This window comes from Mastigoproctus giganteus, chromosome 6 (assembly GCF_048544385.1).
Source record: "Mastigoproctus giganteus isolate SK-2022 chromosome 6, ASM4854438v1, whole genome shotgun sequence".
Classification (NCBI taxonomy): Eukaryota; Metazoa; Arthropoda; class Arachnida; order Uropygi; family Thelyphonidae; genus Mastigoproctus; species Mastigoproctus giganteus.
In genome coordinates this window covers 195,965,453-195,989,659 of record NC_143580.1, presented here as the reverse complement: position 1 = coordinate 195,989,659, position 24,207 = coordinate 195,965,453, and the positions used below count along the sequence as shown (strand labels likewise).

The following is a 24,207-nucleotide window of genomic DNA, read 5'->3' as shown; positions in this document are numbered from 1 at the left end:
ATACTGATTTTATATATATATTTTTTAGTACTTTTATAATAGTCCAGTTTACTGTATCATCTTATTTTATTTTATTAAATACTTGGCTGGTGTTTGAGTATTAATCTTCTTGAATAGTTTTCAAGCTATTTTTTCCCAGCTGTTGAAAAATATTGCAAGGAAAGCAACATCACATTTAAAGTACTACTGATTTTAGATAATGTTCGAGATCATCCAACTACACTCAGTTCATTATGTGAAAATGTAAAAATCATTTTTTGTCACCAAACACAGCATCTTTGTTACAGCCCATGGATCAAGGGACCATCGTAACATTTAAGGTCTACTACATAAGAAAAACATTTGAACAGGCAATTGCTACAGGAGATGATGCAATTTCCTTAGCAGAGTCAATAGAAAAATATTCAGCATGCTTGGCAAGAAATAACTGCAAACAATATGTGGAAGCGCACTTTGCCTCATTGTGCAAATAGTAGTGGTTTCAAAGAAAAAACTGTTATAACTGCTCAATTCACACGCGGAAGAATTGACTGATGTTGATCTCCTACTTTTAGATCAACAAAGAGCATTTGAAGAAGCCGAAAATGATGCCGAAGAACGAGATAATGTGCAAGTGAAGGAGTTCGCTCTCGAGGAATTCAAAAATACCTTTCAAGCTGTGTAGAAGTCATGAAGCAAAAAATTATGGATGCTGACCCAACCTTGATAGAAGGCATGCAAATTCGCCAAGATTTGGATAAGCACTCCATCTACCAGCATATGTATGAAGATTTAAAGAAAGAGAAAACAGTTCAGTCTACACTGCTCAAATATTTCAAAAGACAATAAAGATGTTTTCGTCAGTGTAAGCTTACCTTTAGGAATGATATTTAGAATTTTTTTTGTTTTTATTTTGCTTTCTATAATTATAGTACTCTATGACTTTGTTAACAATAAATTTAAATTATAAGTATATTCTTTTTATCCTTTACTGTAATATTTCATTAATAAACATATAAAAACTTATGTTTAAAATTTTTCATTGCCTATATCTGTCGAGCTGGAACCAATTATCATATTTTACACATAATTAAAACTTCAAATAGTGCAAATTCAAATAATGCGATCACTTCATGGGATTCATTTTCTGCACTAATCGTGACCTATCTGTATATCTTAACATTTTTAATTTATTGTGTGAGTTTCACTTGTATTTTGCATGCTTAAAAGAAATTAAACTAAATGTAAATAAAGGAGCAAAGGCTGAAGATTTATTTACCACCATAAGACTCAATAAAAAATTTGTTTTTTGTAATTTAGCAATACAAAAAATCATTTTACATCACTGAAAAACACACACAACTTATAAGCAAGTATGATGTGCCAAAAAACTTAGGTTATTTCCAAAGCTTTTAATTTTTCCACTCTTGCAAGCCTTAGAGGTTTTTCAAAAACCATAAATACAGTGTATTTTATTTAAAATTCACATAGAACTTGCTGATGAATAAGTACAGGTTCAAAATACCATTACGCATCTAGAATTCTAACTTTTTTTTTATAATTTCAGTGATAATATAATGAATTTAAAAAATAACTTTTTGTTCATTGCGCGAAGGCCTTCTTAGGCTGCTGCTAATTTTTTTTTTTAAATTATTAAAAATTTTTTGTTTGATTCTTTTGTGTGATGAGTGTTAGGCTTCCTTTAGCCATTACTTAGGAAAATTTGTTCTGCTTCTCAGAGAAATTCAACCATTTATTTTGAAATTGAGTTATTTTATAAATTTTTTTTTTGTCTGTCATTTAGTATTTCTTATAGAAATTTTAAATATTTTTGTAAATTTTTTAACTTTTATAAATTTATATTTGATATGCAATATAATACATTTTTATGCATAACATAATATTATTTCTATGTTTAATGAGGTTATTTTTCATGTATTATTATTTGTATATTCTTCTTCTTCTTCTTCTTGTATGCATAAGACTTAGGTATGAAAAATGTGAGAAATCTCATTAATTTCGTTATTTTTTTCCCTTTTATTAGGAACTGCAAATAAAATTGAGGGCTAGACAACATGTTTTTAAAGCTGACAATATTTCAAAACTTTTGAATGGTGAAAATAATGAAAAACAGGAATATAAAGTAGGTGCAGAAGATTTTAAATGTATCAAGAAAAAATGGAATGTTTTAGCTCTTGATATTGCTAAAAAAATTGATTTATTAGATCATTTACTAATGAAGTGGAAAGAATATAGCACATCAGCACAAAATGTTCATGACTGGTTGCAAAAACAGGAGAAATGGTTGAGCCATACTGTTGTTTCTCCAATTAGGGAAGACTTTCGAACTGTTCAAGAAGATTTGAAGCATTTACAGGTAACTTAATTCTGTATTCATTTCTGGAATATATATGCATACATACAGGGCATACAGTAGCCACTAATGCAAGTATTCTCCCTAAAACTGTAGGAAAGGGGAGTATACAATATTAAAACATGATTTTAGATTAATTTTAGCATGTAATGAATCAGTAGCATATTTGGAAATATGTAGAGGTGTTGAAAAAATGGAATACAGTACAAATATACAAGACTGATTTAAAATTTAAGAAATGAATTAATAATTAAATTAAATAACAAAAACTTTAAAGAAAAACAATACCAATTTTAAAAAATTACATATTTATTAAGACACTAACAAAAACAACTTTACATCACTGAGAAAATAAGATGCCATGATTATAATGGCATCATTAATGAAAAATTAATGAAAACAATATTTTAAGAAATTGATAAATGTATCCATTCTAAGAGTCAAAAAATTTAATAGCGCATTCAAAATAATGAATTCTTAATTTCTGTTTTCAGTAAATGAAGAAACATAAATATGGAATAGATACTTAATCAGAATTTAAAAAAAAAGAAATTTCTATTTACATACTGTGCTATCATATTGTGGTAAACTTCTCTTATTCTTTTACAAATACTATGCTAGGATACTTGGCACAGCTTACATTAATATGTAAACTATGCCAAGTTTACTTTCTGGAAAAAAACATTGAGGGTTTCAATGGGGAATTTTTCCTTCTTCAGGTACACCCACATGTTATGTTTTATTAGCATCAGCATTAGTATTGGTAGAGGCATATGATGCATCAGCAAGCTTATGCAGCATCAGCCAAAAAAAAACACTCCCATTTCATCCCTCCATTCGTTCCAAATACCTGTCCAGCTCAGCCTTAAATTTATTTAGGCTATCAATTTCCACAACAAAGGATGGAAGTCTGTTCCACCAACCAACTACCCGCTAGCTAAAGGCAAACTTCAACACATCTATCCTACATCTGTCTTTCCTCAATTTGAATTTATTCCCTCTCAGGTGATTATTCTGAGCAAGAGGAAGAATCCCATCAGCATTGAGCATGCTCAAACCATTCAAGGCTTTATACACCTCAATCAGATCACCTCACAGGTGCCTAGTCTCCAGACACTGTAATTTGCAAAACTTAAGCCTTTCTTCGTAAGAGCAACCCTTTGTTCCATTCACTAATCTTGTTGCCCTTCTCTGTACTCGTTCCAACAGCTCTACATTCTTCTTAAAATGAGACCTCGAGACCTGTGTACAGTACTCAAGGTGTGGCCTGACCATTGCCTTATACAGGGGGATAATCACCTCCTTATCCGTGCTAGAAAAATTCCTCTATATCATTGACAAGACGCTATGAGCTACTCTTGCAGACCGTCTGCACTGTCCAGAAAACTTCATATCTGCCTACACAATTACCCCCAGGTCCTTTTCGTTCTCTATCACTGTCAGTGTAGTACCACAGAGTTGATACGTCACTCTGGGGTTACTGCTTCCCATATGATCTGGCTCATTATTTCTTGATCTGACTCATTAGGTGGTACTTGTGTTTAACATTGATATTAATCATGTGATCAGTATATCTTTCAATTTATCTGCCTTGAACAATTGTGGTATCAGCCAGTTTTTTGTGATTTGTCCCCTTGTAAATGATTAATTCTTAGAATTATTTGCTTTTAAATGTGGCATGAATTAGAACCAGATTGGACTGTGGCCTCCTTCAACCAACTGTGGCAACTGCTTTGCCGGAGCAATAAAGGCATATTCCAGCAGCACCTACCAGAGGTTGATATAAAGTATGTTCAGGATGGTTAATGCTGTCCTAGGACAGAGCTGGCTCCCTACTGCATATTAGGCTTTTGAATTGAAAGTCTTTATACAACCAACTACTTGTGTATATATATGTGTATGGGGTCCCATAGTGCATTTTTTGTTTCTGGCCACTAATTGTTTTATTATTACCCTGCTCCCCAGTTATACCGCGGGGTTTGAAGGGTGGGGTGGGTTGTGACCTGCATTATAAGACAACCACGCTATAACCAATGACTATAGGTGACCCCCACTTAACGCTGATAATGCGTTCCGGAAAAACAGAGCGCTAAGTGAATTTAGGCTAAGCGAGCATCGCATTCCCGTAAGGTGACATATGTATTTGTGAGTTGTGGTTGGTGCCATAGGATATTTCCTAATCAATAAACAGTAGTGAAAAGATGCACAAATGTCGGTCAAAATATTTGTACATATAAAATATTCTGCATTGCATACGTATATAATTATATGGTAACTACTTACGTATCAAAATTAAACTTAAAATTCCAATTAAAATCATGAATTTAATTGATCTAAATTGATTTAATTTAATTGATGAATTTAATTATGAAAAATGTGTCGATTTTGGGTTGAACTTTGGCCCTCTTCCAAATAAACTAAAAGGGGTATTAATTTTAAATCCCCCACAGTTTAATTGCCACCCAACAATAAAGTCACCCGATCCTTCGCCGCTTTGAAACCCGGCATGTTTTTTGCTTCTTTCAATATGAAACTTCTTTTAGGTATTCGTTTCCACAAAAGTCCTGCTTCATCTTTATTATAAACTTGTTGAGAAGTATAACACACAATACCCCTCTTCAATAATTTTAACAAGTTCTTTTTTGAAAGTTTCGGCTCCTTGATCTGCACTTGCGGCTTCTCCCTAGATTTTATATATATCCAACCAGCCGTTACCAGTTTGAATGGTTCCACATTTTTTTTTTTTTTTTTTTTTTTTTTTAGGTGAGTTTTCTTCAGATCATCATATAGGCTAATCTCTCTCTCTTTTATTATTTATAATATTTAACTTAACTGAATTCTGCATTGGATATTATCTTCAATAAAATTAGTTAGTCTTTCCATTTCAATCCTAATAGCTGGCCTAGTCCTAGTTGCTTGCAGTGGAACAGCTATCTTTTCTGCTGCTAAAATTAATTCTTTATTTTTTTATAATTGTTCTTACAGTTGAAGTTGCAAGTCCTAAATTATGGCACACATCCGCTTGTTTTTGACCAGATCGATTCGCTTCAAAACGTCTAATTTAATTTTCAAATTCAGTAGTATTTTTCTTACATTTATAGTCTTCGTACTGCGCCCAGACGTTGCTGCTTTTTCATTCTTATTGGCCATTATTAACTCTTCGAAAATGTAACTGCATTGGTTGCATTAAATACGATACAATGTTCAAGTAAACTGTCCATTACGCACGATGTCTAATACTGTACTGAGTGATGACTAGACTTCGGATAAATGCATATAACGCAAATATTACAAGCAATATACTTGATCATTTTTTAAAATGTTGATCTCGGAACTACGTAACAAGTCACTGTACTGCATTTAAATTAGCGCGCTAGAGAATTTCACTGAGCATGGGAATATTTCTCAAGTCGGCGTTGGAAACGTTTTAACCGTATTTTTATATTTATTTTCAAGCTATCGACTCCATCAAATGAAACAATTTCGTTAAATATTACAAAAATGCAATCTGCAAAAGAGCGGTATAGTGATCTGTGACAGCGTTATAGTCAGATACGGGTTATATAATATAAGAACAGCGTTATAGTGAATCAGCGCAAAGCGAACCGCATTATAACGGGGGCCTGCTGTACAAATTTTCTCCAATTCATTGATTCTCGCTCTGAACAGACTCTGAATATATATGCGAGTGAAATCCAACCATATTTGCAATATTTACTGCTCTCTATTCCATGATTCCATGCATTAATTTTTTTTAATCCCACCTGCAGACCAAAAAAATCCACTTGGGAAGGGTTAATACTAATATGTGAACAAACAAATTTTTCAAAAAGTATTTATTTTCACAAAAAACATGTAGCAATAGATACAGTAATTATAAAAAAATTCAAGGAATTTATTTGATCACTTCTTTAAAAAGTCAAATTTTTTGTTGCTTTTTACAGGAGAATTGTTTTTGCGAAATCATATTTTTTAAAGACACTAATTGCAAACTCTTTACTTGCTCAAATTCCTGCTGTGCCTCTAACCACCCAATCACAGTCTCTAAGCCTTGTACTGCTTCCTGATATGTGGGAACTTGAGAGGCCTCTCGTCTAGCTCTTCCATTTCCCCATCACTTCCATCTGTCCTTTTCTCGTTGGCGCCGCTCTCAATAATATTTTCGTCATGCAATATTTCAAATGTGTCCAAACCATTGCCTTTACAATGGAATAATCACGTCTTTGTCCCTGCTGGCAAAGTTCCTGTATATCATTCACAAAACCCCATAGCAACTTGTTACAGCAGCTCATTTTAGCTGCAAGTCATCACCACTTTCAGGAGTCATTTTCTTAATCTCTATACATATTAGTATTAGTAAAGGCACATGATGCAAGAAAGCAAGCTTATATAGCATCAGCCAAAAAAAAAAAAAAAACTTCTCATTTCACCCATCCACTCACTCCAAATGTTTATCTAGTTCTGCCTTGAATCTATTTAAGCTATCAACTACAATGACAGATGGAAGTTAGTTCCAGCAATCAACCACCCTCTGACTAAAGGCAACCTTCCGCACATCTATGATGAGAGGGCATAAATTCAGTTTGAATTTATGTCCTCTCAAGCGATTATTCTGAGCAAGAGGAAGAATCCCATCAGCATTGAGAATGCTCAAACCATTGAAGGCTTTATACACCTCAATCAGGACCCTTCGCAGGTGCCTAGTCTCCAGATACTATAATTTGCAAAACTTAAGCCTTTCTTCAAAAGAACAACCCTTTGTTCCATTCACTAATCTTGTTGCCCTTCTATGTACTCTTTCCAGTAGCTCTACATCCTTCTTAAAATGAGGCCTGCCCATTGCCTTATACAAGGAGGTAATCACCTCCTTATCCCTGCTAGAAAAATTCCTGTATTGACAAGACACCATGAGCTACTCTTGCAGACCGTCTGCACTGCTCAGAAAACTTCATATCTGCCTGCACAATTACCCCAGGTCTTTTTCATTCTTTAACAAGTACAGGTCACTGTTGAAAAAAAGCCGTGAATTAGGGTTGAATTTGAAAGTGTCTGCAATTCTGCCCAGACACGATAGGAGGGAGTATATGACGAGAGCCTTGTCGATCAATTCGGCCCTGGAAAGATTGTGCAAGGCCCAAGGGGTAGAATTTTTTTTCAGCCTGGACTGTACTTGTTAATAGGAGATACTGCTTCTACAGGGATGGGATACACTTAAATAGAAAGGGTGCAAAAATATTTGCTGATGCTATCGAGGCAGTGTTAGGTGGGTCGGAAAACTGCTAGCTTGGGGGGAGACAAAGACGAAAAGATTAAGAGTAGCCACTGGCAGCGGCGAAAGAGATTCTTGCACTGCTTGTATTGGAATGAACAGAAGCCTGAAAAACAAGATGCAAGATATTTCAGAGACTGCTGGGAGTCATTGCGGTACAAGTAAACACATGGGTTGTGTTAGGGTAGCTAAGAATAGAAACAGGTGCATGTATACTTGCATGTACACCAATGCTAGGAGTTTAGTAAATAAATTTGATGAATTTGAGGTATTGGTCAAAACATCAAAGGCAGATATTGTTGGGATATCAGAGATATGAGGTCACACAGATTATAAGGAATACAGAAATGGAATTTGGGGAGTACAATGTGTACAGAAATGATAGACAGGATAGAAAGGGAGGAGGGGTTATGCTGTTAGTTAAGAAACACATAAAAACCAAGGAAGTGAAGCCAGTCGACATCGCTGGACAGTGCAGTGTTGAGTCAGTTTGGTGTGACATGAGCATTAGGAGATCAAAATTGAGAGTAGGAGTGTGCTATAGGCCTAATGACTCTGATGAGTATAATAAGAAACTGTACAGGGAAATAGAGTGGGCCAGTAAATCAGAGAGTCTTATAATGGGGGATTTTAATTTCCCAGATATTGACTGGAATTTGGGGGCTGGTCACTCACACACTAGCAAGGCTTTTGTGGATTTATTGGATGATTGTTTTCTACATCAGCATGTTCGGGAGGCAACTAGACGGAGTAATACTCTTGATTTGATTATCAGTAGTGATTCTTCATGCATTAAGAATCTGCAGATAAATGAACCACTAGGTGGAAGTGATCACAGTGTGCTGAAGTGAGATTTACTCAAAGAGGTAACTACCATTATTGGTAAAGGGAAGGGTTATTGCTTTCGTAAAGGTGACTATGATGGTCTGAGACAGTATTTAAATTCTATACAGTGGGACCAACTGATGATGTTACCAACAGCAAATTCAAAATATGAAGCATTCAAAGAACTAATCTTGGAAGTTACTAGGCTTTACATACCAACTAAGAAATATTGTTTAAAGTTTAGGTCTAAGTGGATGTCAGATGAACTAATGAGACATATGGCAGAGAAGAAAAATGCATGGGATACATACAAATTAACACGTAACACAGAAGCCTATGATAGATACAAGTTGATCTGTAACCAAGTTACAAAGGAGGTTAGGCAGGCGAAGGCAGATTACGAGAAATCTTTGGCAAGGGATGCAAAGAAAAACAGCAAAGAGTTCTTTACTTATGTAAACTGTAGAAGGAAGGGGATGAATCAGATTGGTCCACTTGATATTGATAGGTCAACTGTTGATGATCCTGCTCAGATAGCTAACAAACTAAATGAATATTTTGCATCGGCATTCACACATGAGGAGTTATTCAGCAAGGGGAATGCTAGAGGTGTATTCAACTCTGGCAGTAAGCTAGAGAATCTTGTAATAATTGAGAGTAAAGTGGAGGAGAAATTGTTGAAGATAAAGACAAGAAAGGCACCTGGGGTGGATGGGACCTATCCAGTTATATTAAAGGAGGCAGCAAAGGAAGTAAGCAAACCCTTAGCCATAATTATGGGAGCTTCCTTGGACTCAGGGGAGGTACCCACAGACTGGAGATGTGTAAATGTGACCCCAATTCACAAAGGAGGATCAAAAGCTGACACAAGTAATTATAGACCTGTTAGTTTAACTTCTGTTCCAGGAAAATTAATGGAGGCACTGGTTAAAGAAGCACTGCAGGATCATCTAGACAAGACTTCAGTTATAGCTCGGACACAGCATGGTTTTGTTAAGGGGAAGTCTTGCCTGACCAATTTGATTGGATACTATGATGCAGTCACAAAAGAACTGGATGCAGGGAATAACTTTGATATTATATACTTGGATCTTAGAAAGGCTTTTGATACTGTTTCACATGGAAGACTTAGCATTAGCATTAGCATTAGTAGAGGCATTTGATGCAAGAAAGCAAGCTTATGCAGCATCAGCCAAAAAAAAAAAAAAAAAAAAAAAAGTAACATAAATAAATAAAAATAACCACTTCCACTTCACCCCTCTGTTCGTTCGAAATACCTGTCCAGCTGAGCCTTAAACTTATTTAGGCTATCAACTTCCACGACAAGGGATGGAAGTCTGTTCCACCCACCAACCACCCGCTGGCTAAAGGCAAATTTCCGCACATCTATCCTACATCTGTCTTTCCTCAATTTGAATTTATGCCCTCTCAGGTGATTTTTCTGAGCTAGAGGAAGAATCCCATCAGCATTGAGCATGCTCAAACCATTCAAGGCTTTGTACACCTCTATCAGATCACCCCGCTGGTGCCTAGTTTCCAGACACTGTAATTTGCAAAACTTAAGCCTTTCTTCGTAAGAGAACCCCTTTGTCCCATTCACCAATCTAGTTGCCCTTCTCTGTACTCGTTCCAGCAGCTCTACATCCTTCCTGAAATGAGGCCTCCAGGCCTGTATACAGTACTCTAGGTGTGGCCTGACCATTGCCTTATACAAGGGAATAATCACCTCCTTATCCCTGTTAGAAAAATTCCTATATATCATTGACAATACACCATGAGCTACTCTTGCAGCTCGTCTGCACTGCTCAGAGAACTTCATATCTGCCTGCACCACCACCCCCAGGTCCCTTTCATTCTCTACCACTGTCAGTGTAGTACCACAGAGTTGATACGTTGCTCTGGGGTTGCTGTTTCCCATATGTAGTACTTTACATTTGTCAATGTTAAACTTCATTTGCCACCTCGAAGCCCATCTGCTCAACCTTTCCAAATCCTGTTGCAGCAGCATAGTGTCAGTAGTGTCCTTGACAACCATGCCAACCTTCGTATCGTCTGCAAACTTGGACATTAAGCCTGATATACCATCATCAATATCATTTATAAATACAGAAAACAATAAAGGCCCCAATACTGAACCCTGAGGGACTCCACTAATAACATTAGTCCACGATGAGCAGTGTCCATTGATTACCACTCTCTGTCTTCTCCCCCTCAACCACCCCTTTATCCATAGCAGCAACTTGCCTCCAATGCCACACTGCTCCAATTTGTGCAGCAGTCTTCCATGTGCAACAGTATCAAAAGCCTTTCTAAGATCCAAGTATGTAATATCAAAGTTATTCTCTGCATCCAGTTCTTTTGTGACTGCATCATAGTATCCAATCAAATTGGTCAGGCAAGACTTCCCCTTAACAAAACCATGCTGTGTCCTAGCTATAACTGAAGTCTTGTCTAGATGATCCTGCAGTGCTTCTTTCACCAGTGCCTCCATTAATTTTCCGGGAACAGAAGTTAAACTCACAGGTCTATAATTACTTGTGTCAGCCTTTGATCCCCCTTTGTGAATTGGGGTCACATTTGCACATCTCCAGTCAATGGGTACCTCCCCTGAGTCCAAGGAAGCTCTCATAATTATGGCTAAGGGTTTGCTTACCTCCTTTGCTGCCTCCTTTAATATAACTGGATAGATCCCATCCACCCCAGGTGCCTTTCTTGTGTTTATCTTCAACAATTTCTCCTCCACTTTGCTGTCAGTTATTACAAGATTCTCTAGCTTACTGCTAGAGTTGAATACACCTCTGGCATTCCCCTCGCTGAATAACTCCTCATGTGTGAATGTCGATGCAAAATATTCATTTAGTTTGTTAGCTACCCGAGCAGGGTCATCAACAGTTGACCCATCGATCTCAAGTGGACCAATCTGATTCATCCCCTTCCTTCTAGAGTTTACATAAGTAAAGAACTCTTTGCTGTTTTTCTTCGCATCCCTTGCCAAGGATCTCTCGTAATCTGCCTTCGCCTGCCTAACCTCCTTTGTAACTTGGTTACAGATCAACTTGTATCTATCATAGGCGTCCGTGTCACGTGTTAATTTGTATGTATCCCATGCATTTTTCTTCTCTGCCATATGCCTCATTAGTTCATCTGACAACCATTTAGGCCTAAACCTTGAACAATATTTCTTAGTTGGTATGTAAAGCCTAGTAGCTTCCACGATAAGTTCTTTGAATGCTTCCCATTTTGAATTTGCTGTTGGCAGTATCATCAGTTGATCCCACTGTATAGAATTTAAATACTGTCTCAGTCCATTGTAGTCGCCTTTACGAAAGCAATACCCCTTCCCTTTACCCCTAATGGTAGTTACCAGTTTGAGTAACTCCCACTTCAGCACACTGTGATCACTGCCACCAAGTGGTTCATTTATCTGCAGATTCTTAATGCATGAAGAATCACTACTGATAATCAAATCAAGAGTATTACTCCCTCTAGTTGCCTCCCGAACATGCTGATGTAGAAAACAATCATCCAATAAATCCACAAAAGCCTTGCTACTGTGTGAGTGACCAGCCCCCAAATTCCAGTCAATATCTGGGAAATTAAAATCCCCCATTATAAGACTCTCTGATTTACTGGCCCACTCTATTTCTCCGAACAGTTTCTTATTATACTCATCAGAGTCATTAGGCCTATAGCACACTCCTACTCTCAATTTTGATCTCCCAATGCTTATGTCACACCAAACTGACTCGACACTGCACTGTCCAGCGATGTCGACTGGCTTCACTTCCTTGGATTTTATGTGTTTTTTAACTAATAGCATAACCCCTCCTCCCTTCCTATCCTGTCTATCCTTTCTGTAGACATTGTACTCCCCAAATTCCAGTTCTGCATTTCTTATATCTGTGTGACACCAAGTCTCTGAAATCCCCCCAATATCTGCCTTTGATGTTTTGAGCAATACCTCAAATTCATCAAATTTATTTACTAAACTCCTAGCATTGGTGTACACACAAGTATACATGCACCTGTTCTTTTTCTTAGCTACCCTAACACAACCCATGTGTTTACTTGTACCCCAATGATTCCCAGCAGTCTCTGAAATATCCTGCATCTTATTTTCCAGGCTGCGGCTCATTTGCTACATATGGGACTGCTGCACAAATTGGAGCAGTGCGGCATTGGAGGCAAATTGCTGCTATGGATAAAGGGGTGGTTGAGGGGGAGAAGACAGAGAGTGGTAATCAATGGACACTGCTCATCGTGGTCTAATATTATCAGTGGAGTCCCTCAGGGTTCAGTGTTGGGTCCATTATTGTTTTCTGTATTTATAAATGATATTGATGATGGTATATCAAGCAAAATGTCCACGTTTGCAGACGATACGAAGGTTGGCAGGATTGTCTAGGACACTACTGACACTATGCTGCTGCAACAGGATCTGGAAAGGTTGAGCAGATGGGCTGAGAGGTGGCAAATGAAGTTTAACATTGACAAATGTAAAGTACTAAATATGGGAAACAGCAACCCAAGAGCAACGTATCAACTCTGTGGTACTATACTGACAGTGGTAGAGAATGAAAGGGACCTGGGGGTGGTTGTGCAGGCAGATATGAAGTTCTCTGAGCAGTGCAGACGGGCTGCAAGAGTAGCTCATGGTGTATTGTCAATGATATAGGAATTTTTCTAGTAGGGATAAGGAGGTGATTATTCCCTTGTATAAGGCAATGTCAGGCCACACCTTGAGTACTGTATACAGGTCTGGAGGCCTCATTTCAAGAAGAATGTAGAGCTGCTGGAACGAGTACAAAGAAGGGCAACAAGATTAGTGAATGGAACAAAGGGGTGCTCTTATGAAGAAAGGCTTAAGTTTTTCAAATTACAGTGTCTGGAGACTAGGCACCAGCGAGGTGATCTGATAGAGGTGTATAAAGCCTTGAATGGTTTGAGCATGCTCAATGCTGATGGGATTCTTCCTCTTGCTCAGAATAATCACCTGAGAGGGCATAAATTCAAATTGTGGAAAGACAGATGTAGGATAGATGTACAGAAATTTGCCTTTGGCCAGCGGGTAGTTTTTTGGTGGAACAGACTTCCATCCCTTGTTGTGGAAGTTGATAGCCTAAATAAGTTTAAGGCTCAGCTGGACAGGTATTTCGAAAGAACAGTGGGGTGAAGTGGAAATGGTTTTTTTTTTTTTTTTTTTTTTTTTTTTGGCTGATGCTGCGTAAGCTTGCTTTCTTGCATCAAATGTCTCTACTAATTCTAATGCTAATGCTCTACCACTATCAGTGTAGTACCAGACAGTTGATACATTACTCTGGGGTTACTGTTTCCCCACATGCAGTACTAGGGCTCACAATACCCGTCAAAACCTTAATACCAGTATTTCGGTATTTTTAATTTATGAAACCAGGATACCGGTATTCGAAAAAAAAAAATCATTTTTCACAATAAATTTTGATGACAATTAGGTGCAATAAAATAAGGAAAAAACAAGTAATTACTAGAATTCACGTTTCAAACTTAATACAATAATAAATATTCTAGCAAAAATTATTAAACATATGGTTATTCTAAAAACAAATAAATAAGCATCCACACTACCTGTCCAAATTAAGTGAGCTCTTAAGAAACTCACTAGTGTTACCATTTAAACTGCATCTAATTTTGGTACATATTTAATTAGTGGCAGAAAACATCCTTTTGGATTCTGTGTTGGTTGGTGCTTTGTACTGAGATAGTTGTACTTGTACTTTGTATTGAGATAGTTGTACTTGTACTTTGTACTGAGATAGTTGTAGACGAGTTGCAATTTAACCCCCCCCCCCTTATTCCCTCATCTTCAAAAAATCTTATTTCCTTTTTATCAAAAATAAAAAATATTTCCTTATTTGACTTTTTATGGCACTATATTCATGTTAACGAAAGAAAAGGACTGACAGTTAAGCTTGGTGAGGAAACCAAATCTAAGTTGTAGGGGAGGGATTATTTATTTATTTATTAATTTTTATTTCCCTGTACCTTAGTATCGCTGTCAGTGGCCATTGTTATGATTTTCGTACAGCAGCTCCCCTCAAGCACTGTCCCACAAGCTACCTGACTGCATTAAAAAATGAGAATTTCTAGGAGCTGAGGTATATCCCCCCTCCCCACGAGTATATATATATTATATGTTAGCTGTCAGTTTCTCAAGAGCATTGACACAATATAAAACAAAAGTCATTTATCATAAAAATCTAATCTACTTACAATACATAACTGGTGTTCATTTACATCTAATCTATTCATTTTTCTCATTTAATCTGTTAATACATGCTATCATTTTCATAAAATTTCTCTCAGTTAACAATCTCAACTCTCTCAGTTAACAATCTTCAAACAATAAACTAATTCAATCTTAATCACTTCCTCATATTTCTCTTACTCACCAATATCAATTCTCTTCGCAACAGCAATCCATAATTCGCTAACTTAATGCTAACAATTCCATGTAATCTCTGTTAATTCAGAAATATCAATTTTCTTTACAACTTCAACCAATAAACTAACTCAGTACTAAACATTTCCTTATTTCTCGTGTTTCTTCAACTTCAACCTTACTCTAAAATAATCTCCCACTTTATCTAAGTGCCATTTCCAAAACAACACAGTTCAGAGGACTTCCTTCCTTCTCGTTCACGGTGGGATTCCTTTGTACGGGTTCCTTCCATGGAGTGCAGTGATCTCTCTCTCTCTCTCTCTCTCTCTCTCTCTCTCTCTCTCTCTCTCTCTCTCTCTCTCTCTCAAACTCTCTCGAACTCTCTCTCTCTCTCGAACTCTGCATCTCTGCTGTATAGCTCTTCCAGTACTGTCTTATTTCGGGATTTTTGAAAAAACAGTTCTCTGTTAATACTGAAGGAAATTACTACAGCAGTAGCAGAAGCCAGGGCACTATTAACCGGATTAACTTCTAGCACAGGAACTTGCCTGGCGGAACCCTTCACTATATAGCTGGACTATCAGAACTACTACTGGAAGTCTGCAACCCCTCCGAACAACAACCACAAACCCCTCTTTTTGTGCGAGCACCTTATTTATTTCCTTCTCATTTATTTATTTATTGAATTGATTCAAAGTTACAATCGCCCCTTGTACTACTTTTTTATACACAAGCTTATGTGCAAACCCCTCTGCGGTTTGCACATAAGCTTGCTAATTTTAACCTGACCCAATCACGGTGTTTATTCTTTAAATTCACTCTTCTTTCTTTGGTGGGAAAAACAAAATATTTTTTCCACACAATGAAATGCTTTCAGCTTTTACATCAAGATCACCTGTTCACAATACCTTTGAATTGCTCCATACCGACACCCTTTCCCAAAATGCACTAAGTGATGCATTCTAAAGTAGCAGTGTAATAGAGGGATTAAACTATTGTTTAGAAGCTTTTAATTTTAACCCTTCTGCACCTGCCATACCATTGTTCGCTATATTCCTGAATTGCACTACCAGGCCTATTGCCACTAATGGAAATATTTCCGTAATGATGTTTTCATTGTTCCTTAAGTGCTTTACTTCCACACACACACACACACTATACTTACTAAAAGAAATATAGTTGTAAGATTTTATGTCTTACAGTTTCATGACGTTTTCAGGCTATCGTTGCATTTGTACTGTGTATAACAATCCCTTATTTGCAAATTCAGCAGTATTAATGATTTATTGTTGTCAATTTTATAACCTTTATGTGAATAAATCTTGGATAATTATTTTTTAAATCAGTACAGAAAAACCGGTATTTTTGTATCAATACCAGGACTTGAATACCGGAAAAAATGACCGGGATCCCAGTATTTGGAATCCTGGAATTTCAGTATTGTAAGCCCTATGCAGTACTTTACATTTGTCAATGTTAAACTTCAGTTGCCTCCTCTCAGCCCATCTGCTCAACTTTTCTAGATCCTGTTGCAGCAGGGTACTGTCATTAGTGTCATTAACAACCCTGCCGACCTTCGTATTGTCTGCAAACTTGGACATTAAGCCTGATATCCCATCATCAGTATCATTAATAAATACAGAAAACAACAATGGACCCAACACTGAACCCTGGGGGGACTCCACTAATAACATTAGTCCACGAAGAGCAGTGTCCATTGATTACCACTCTCTGTCTTTTCCCACTCAACCATCCCTTTATCCATAGCAGCAATTTGCTTCCAATGCCACACTGCTCCGATTTTTGCAGTGGTCTTCCATGTGCAACAGTATCAAAAGCCTTTCTAAGATCCAAATATATGATATCAAAATTATTCTTTGCATCCAGTTCCTTTGTGACTACATCATAGTATTCAATCAAATTAGTCAGACAATACTTCCCCTTAACAAACCCATGCTGTGTCCGAGCTAAAACTGAAATCTTGTCTAGATGATCCTGAAGTGCTTATTTAACCAGTACCTCCATTAATTTCCCTGGAACAGAAGTTAAACTAACAAGTCTGTAATTACTTGTATCACCTTCTGATCCTCCTTTGTGAATTGGGATCATATTTGCATATTTCCAGTCCATGGGTACCTCCACCGAGTCCAAGGAAGCTCTCATAATTATGGCTAAGGGTTTGCATACTTCCTTTGCTGCCTCCTTTAATATAACTGGATAGATCCCATCCACCCCAGGTGCCTTTCTTATGTTTATCTTGAACAATTTCTCCTCCATTTTGCTCTCAGTTATTACAAAATCATCTAGCTCACTGCCAGAGTTTAATTTACCTCTGGCATTCCCCTCCCTTAATAACTCCTTGTGTGTGTGAATGTAGATGCAAAATACTCATTTAGTTTGTTAGCTACCTGAGCAGGATCATCAACAGTAGAACCATCGATATCCTGTGGACCAATCTGATTCTTCCCCTTCCTTCTAGAGTTTACATAAGTAAAGAACTCTTTGCTGTTTTTCTTTGCATCCTTTGCCAAAGATTCTCATAATCTGCCTTTGCCTGCCTTACCTCCTTTGTGACTTGGTTATAGACCAGCTTATATCCATCATAGACTTCTGTTTCACCTGTTAACTTATTTGTATAAGAAGCATTTTTCTTCATTGCCACATGTTTCATTAGTTCATCTGACATCTATTTAGGCCTAAATCTCGAACAATATTTCTTAGTTGGTATGAAAACCCTACTAGCTTCCAAGATTAATTCTTTGAATGCTTTCCATATTGAATTTGCTGTTGGTAATATCATCAGTTGGTCCCACTGTATAGAATTTAAATATTGTCTCAGACCACTATAGTCACCTTTACGAAAGCAAAACCCTTCCCTTTACCCCTGATGGTAGTTACCTCTTTGAGTAAATCCCACTTCAGCACACTGTGATCACTACCACCTAGTGGGTTCCTTTATCTGGAAATTCTTAATGCATGAAGAATCAGTACTGATAATCAGATTATTACTCCCTCTAGTTGCCTCCCGAACATGCTGCTGTAGAAAACAATCATATAATAAATCCCAAAAGCCTTGCTAGTGTGTAAGTGACCAAACCACAAATTCCAGTCAGTATCTGGGAAATTAAAATCCCCCATTATAAGACACTCTTATATACTGGCCCACTCTATTTCTTTGTACAGTTGTTTATTATACTCATCAGAGTCATTAGGCCTTTAACACACTCCTACTCTCAATTTTGCTTTCCCAGTGCTTATGTCACACCAAACTGACTCGACGCTGCACTGTCCAGCCATGCCGACTGGCTGTACTTCCTTGGATTTTATGTCTTTTTTAACTAATAGTATAACCCCTCCTCCCTTCCTGTCCTGTCTATCCTTTCTGTACACGTTGTACTCCCCAAATTCCAGTTCTGCATTCCTTATATCTGTGTGACATCATGGCTCTGATATCCCAACAATATTTGTTTTGATGTTTTGACCAAACCTCAAATTCATCAAAATTATTTAGCAAACTCCTAGCATTGGTGTATGAGCAAGTATACATGCACCTGTTCCTATTCTTAGCAACCCTAACACAGCTCATGTATTTACTTGTTCTGAAATGGCTCTCAGCACTCTCTGAAATCCCCTGCAGCTTGTTTTCCAGGCAGCTGCTTGCTCATTCCAATCGAAGCAGTGCAAGAATCACTTTCACCTCAGCCAGTGGCTACTGTTAATCTATTAGTCCGTGTATCCCCTCAAGAGTATTTGCTTGTACACCCTTTCTATTTAAGTGTATCCCATTCCTGTAGAAACAGTCTCTCCTGTTAACAAGCACAGACCAGGCTGAGAAAAATTCTATCCCCTTGAGCCTTGCACAGTCTCTCCAGGGCCAACTTGATTGACAAGGCTCTCATCATATAATCCCTCTTATTGATCAGATCAGAATTGCAGACACTTTCAAATTCAACTATAACTCACAGCTTTTTTCAACATTGACCTGTACTTGTTAAGTAATTCTGCCAGTCTCCTACTCTTAATATCATTAATGCCAATGTGTACAACAATATCATGTTTTGTGCCCTTAAAAGATGAAATCTGCTCTGCAACATCATCAATCTTTGCTCCTGGCAGACATACCCTGGTTCTGTTCCACCTATCCTTTTTGCACAATATGTTCCCCATTTCCCTGACAGAGTCACCAACAAAGACTAGTTCCTTTGGGACCAGCGCATTCTGCCTTAGGAGTTGCTGCTGTGTTGCGTGATGTTGAAGTGCAAGCTCTGGCATTGATGTGGTTGACTGAGAGCTTGATGGGCACCCCCTCAATTGAAATTCTTCGAGGGCATCCACACTGTCATTCAAGCTCTCATATAGGCCCATAACAATGCTGAGTTGGTGCCTGATTTCCTCACACTACCTACGTTGGGCACACACAAAGACATTCCCCTTGGCAATATCATTTCCCATTCCTGATTGCTCCGCAAACATCAAACAAGGAGTGCATTTCAAAAGGCTGTGATTCAGAGGACAACTGCCCACCTCAGTTCTCTCCTGAGTGACAGCACTGCCGTTAGCTTGAGCCTTTTGCTTTTCTGCTCTGGTATGAGTCATGATTTTGATTCAATTTCAAATAAAATTTCAATTTCAATACAAAAATATAATCCTAAACTTATATCCCAATGTAGTTATAACACTAGGACATATAATAACACTATTATTTTTAGCAGTTATAACAATATACAGTGAAACTTCTCCTAACAGACACCTCTCGTTAATGGACATCTCTCTACAACGGACATTTTCAAATTCCCCAACTCACCTCCATTGGTTTTAACGTGTTTTCAGTTTCTGTCTAGCGGACATTCTCTGTAACGGATGCGGACAGGCAATCTGCTCTGTTTCGTTTAGATTAGCACTTAATTTGATCTGCCCATAACGGACTGCAGGAGAGCTCACGGCCCTTTATCTAGGAACTTTTCTTCCACATATTGCCTCAATCTATTTTCTATTTCCGATTCTCTGAATTTTATCAAGGTTTACATCACGGTTGTAAACCCTTTTTCAAGAATTTTTAAGGCACGTGTAAAACTTCTCATGAATTCGGTGTGTGCAGGGGGCGGGGTGAATTTGGTCGGCCTTTCGTCTTTTGAGTTTCAGTTTTCAGTTTTTTTCAGTGTCGTGTGAAGTGCACAATGTCTTCTCGTAAACATTTAACTTTAAAAGATAAAGTCAAACTCATTAATGCGTATGATCGGCAAAAAAATAGTGTTTGCAATCTCGCTGCAAAATTCAAAATTGGGAAGACACAGGTAGGCGACATCCTAAAGAAAAAAAATGAACTGCTCAAACAATTTTGGCAACACGGAAATGATCATGTTCAAAAATCATTCCCGAAAACTGTTGGACTTCAAATTGACAATGTTACGTATGAGTGGTTTTGTCGCGCACGTGCTAAAAATATTCCCACTAATGGGCCTATTATTAGGGAAAAGGCTTTGGAGGTTGCGGAATCTATGGGAGTAAATGAGTTCAAAGCTTCTGTGGGATGGCTAGACAAGTTCAAAACTCGGCATAAAATTTCTTGGAAAACCGTAAGTGGTGAAGGTGGATCTGTTGATACTGGGGTTGTAACAGAGTGGACTGTCAAATTGGAAGAGTTATGTCGTGATTTTGAAGCTAAGGATATTTACAACTGTGACAAAACAGGGTTTTTTTTAAAGCTCTTCCTGAAAAAACAATGAGTCTAAAAAACGAAAAGTGCCAGGGCGGAAAAATTTCTAAGGAACGCTTGACTGTACTATTGTGTACAAATATGCTGGGAGACTTTGAACAACCTCTTGTTATAGGAAAACCACAAAATCCTCGTTGTTTCAAGGGCATAAAGTTGAAACTTTTGAATGTTGACTGGAAGTCTAATAAAAAAGCGTGGATGACACAAGATATCATGAGCGAATGGATAAGTCACTTTAACCAAAACATGATTCATCAAAACAGAAAAATTATTCTTTTCATGGATAATGCTGCATCTCACCCACACATTGAATTGTCCAACATTCAAATCGTTTTTCTGCCACCAAACACATCTGCAGAGTGTCAGCCCTTGGATCAAGGGATAATAAAAAATTTTAAACTTCACTACAGAAAACGTGTTTTAAGACATCTCATTGCAAACATGAACGATGTAACATGTGGAGTGACATTGCAAAGAAAATCAGCATCCTAGATGCGATTCAATGGATTTCCTCTTCAGTAAACGCAATTAGAAAACAAACTGTCGTGAACTGTTTTGTAAAGTCTATCTTCTCAAACGCAAAAATTGAAGTTGTGAACAGCAATGTGGAGCACCAAGAAGAACAAGAACTTCAACATCTATTCATAATGTACGATACTTCAGCTACAAGTGACCCTGGCTACAAAGGTATAGACGCGAACCTCACTACAGAAGATGGTGCTCTAGATATCAACGACATTATCATCGATATTTTTCAAGAAGTTCCTCATGAGGATGAAGAAATGGAAGGAGGTCATTCTGTCGAAGAACATATTAACGACGAACCACCGATGAGAATAGAAGAAGCGCTCATACAAATCAATCGTTTAAAAATGTTTTTCGCTGCTGAAGAAGATACCGAAGGACTTTCGATGGTTTCTTCACTCCAAACAAATGTTGAAAACAAAATTATCAGCCGGAAGAAGGTGCAGAAGAAAATAAGTGATTACTGTATGTATTTTTCTTAAGATAAAGTCATAATATGCATAGCACAATTGTATGTATATTATTTACAAAAATATTGTGCAAAATCTCTATATAAAATTTAATTTAATTTAATTTAATTTTACATTACACGTTTAACGATTTTTCTTTATCTCTTGTGTATGTAATTGTATATTATTTACAAAAATATTGTTCAAAATCTGTATATATTTTAATTTAATTTTACATTAAACGTTTAACGATTTTTCTTTCTTTCCCTTTTTTTTTTTCCTCCCTCAGACTTCTTGTTAGCAGACACTTCTCTCTAACGGACAGATTTTCATTCCCCATGGCTGTCCGTTAAAGGGAAGTTTCACTGTATATATGTTTATATATATATATATACAGGATCTCCCTGTGTATGTATGTATGTATATATATATATATATATATACACACACAGGGGGGGTCCCCGGTATCCGAGTACTACCTCGAATAAGTAACGCTTCACTTGCAATACCAGGTTACCTGCCCACTCTCTCATGAAAAGCCAACTAGCTTTGAAACGGTGCTGTCTGGGTGATGGTGCCCACCAAGAATAGTCTCCTCTATTAGTGAAGCATTACTTATTCGAGGTAGTGCAATATATGGGCAACTCATAAACACAATACGAGATACAGATGAAATGATGCTTTTCATACTACTATCATAGTTTTTCTTTAAGGGTTGTCTATGGTGTATCTACACCAATGTTATATAGATATAGAATCTTAAACTCTTAAAATATTATGCTAGTTGCATTTAGTTTTATGTAAATAATAAACATTATGAAAATTGGTCCCTGTTTTAAATGGAATTTTCTGGAACCAATTATCCTCGGATAACAAGGATCCCCTGTATATATATTTCTGTATTGAGTATTATCCGAGTTACGTTATATGACTTTCGTATCTCCTATCAAGTTATATGTATTAATTTTTAATGTTATGTTTGTAAAATCTAGTCGTTATATGTATTTAGTTAAAAAGTTCTATTTAATTGACAGTGAAATTTAATAAGATTAATAAATTTTGCTGATTAATTGATAATACTATACTAATATTGATAATACTAACCTAACCTAACAGATGTCTAATACAGTGCTATGTGTTTCGCTATCTAGTTTTACGTTAAACCTTCTGCTATCTAGTTCGGAATATACGTTGTATCATATAACAATGGTGGCAAGTTACAAACAGTAAATCTACGGACACTAAGTATTAATTAACTTTCAAAATTGCTATCTAAATTCAAAATAAACCAAGGAGCTTGACTAGGTCTATAAGATACTTATAGAAAATAATTTAATATAACAATTAAGTCAATAAAACAGCTAAATAAAATTAAAAACTTCGCGTTCGCCGGAGCTGCAAAATCTTGTCCAACACACGGATTGGATACCCTTAATATTAATAAATAAATAATACTATTATTATTATTATTGTCCATATGGTGCAAGGAAGCCTGAAGCTTATGCTGCACCAACCAAAAAAAAATTTCCAAGTTACCCTGAGAGAGCGAGAAAAATAAAAAGGAATCACCAAGAAAGAGAAGAATGATGATATCCAGCCCAGGACCCTGGGTGTGCCAAGCCCATACACACCAGACCAGTGTGTACATGCTTTTGATCTGGTGTCAGCAATTCTTGGTGCTGGTTTTTTACCTGGTATCAACGATCTTGTGTCATGCTTTTTTATCTAGGGTCAGTAACCTGGTGCACACTGATACAACTCATGTATCTGATTGATCTGGTGTCAGCAATTCTTGGTGCTGGTTTTTTACCTGGTATCAATGATCTTGTGTCATGCTTTTTTATCTTGGGTCAGTAACCTAGTGCACACTGATACAACTCATGTATTTGGGCATGTAGGAGTACTGAAAGCTGTGGTATGAGTACTAAAAGATGTGCTCATACAAGGAGTGTTCAATAAATTATCGACCTAAGGTACTTCCCATAGTTATATTTCAGTGATCCTTAATTTATCATGTGCCTACATATCTTAATTTGAATCATACTAATTTTGATCCCACTATGTTTTTAGGTTGTGCTGCTGTAATAGAAATAAGGAAGATACTTCTATCAAATTATGGGTTTGCCGAAATTGGAGCATTGTTCAGTAATCAAGTTTCTCACCAAAGAAGGAAATGGGCGAAAGGGCATCATGAAAGGATGATGGCTGTGTATGCCAACAGTGCACCTTCAGAGTACCAGATGAAATTCTGGTCAAAACATTTCAAGTGGAGTAGAGAGTCCATCGAAGATGGTCCCATCCAGGAAAGTCTGTGACAGAGACCACTCCAGAAATATGCCAAGCTGTGGAAACCCTTGTGCTGAATGACAGACATTTAAAGGCATCCCAGATTTCTAGGGAATATGACATATCTGAGGGAACAGTTATAACTATCTTCCATGAACATTTGGGAATGACTAAGGTCAGTGCAAAGTGGGTCCCCAGATTTCTGACACCTGCGCAGAAGCAATTCAGAGTACAGTGTTGTAAGGAGAATTTGGAGCTTTATGGAAGGGATCCTGAAGCTTTCATCTCCAAAATTTTTACAGGTGATGAAACATGGGTTCATCACTGGGATCCTGAGACCAAGCAAGAATCAGTTCAATGGAAACA

The 24,207-nt window shown here is 37.1% G+C and overlaps 1 protein-coding gene across 3 annotated transcripts in view; it reads left to right on the top strand.

Annotated features, from left to right (window-relative positions):
- LOC150084856 (muscle-specific protein 300 kDa-like) overlaps positions 1–24,207 on the top strand; it is a 1,257,473-nt gene that overhangs the window by 919,714 nt on the left and 313,552 nt on the right. For all 3 annotated transcript variants that reach the window (XM_090376651.1, XM_090376652.1, XM_090376650.1), the window contains one exon: positions 2,024–2,356. In XM_090376651.1, the coding sequence (XP_090232777.1) occupies positions 2,024–2,356 (333 nt within the window). The remainder of the gene's footprint in view (positions 1–2,023; positions 2,357–24,207) is intronic.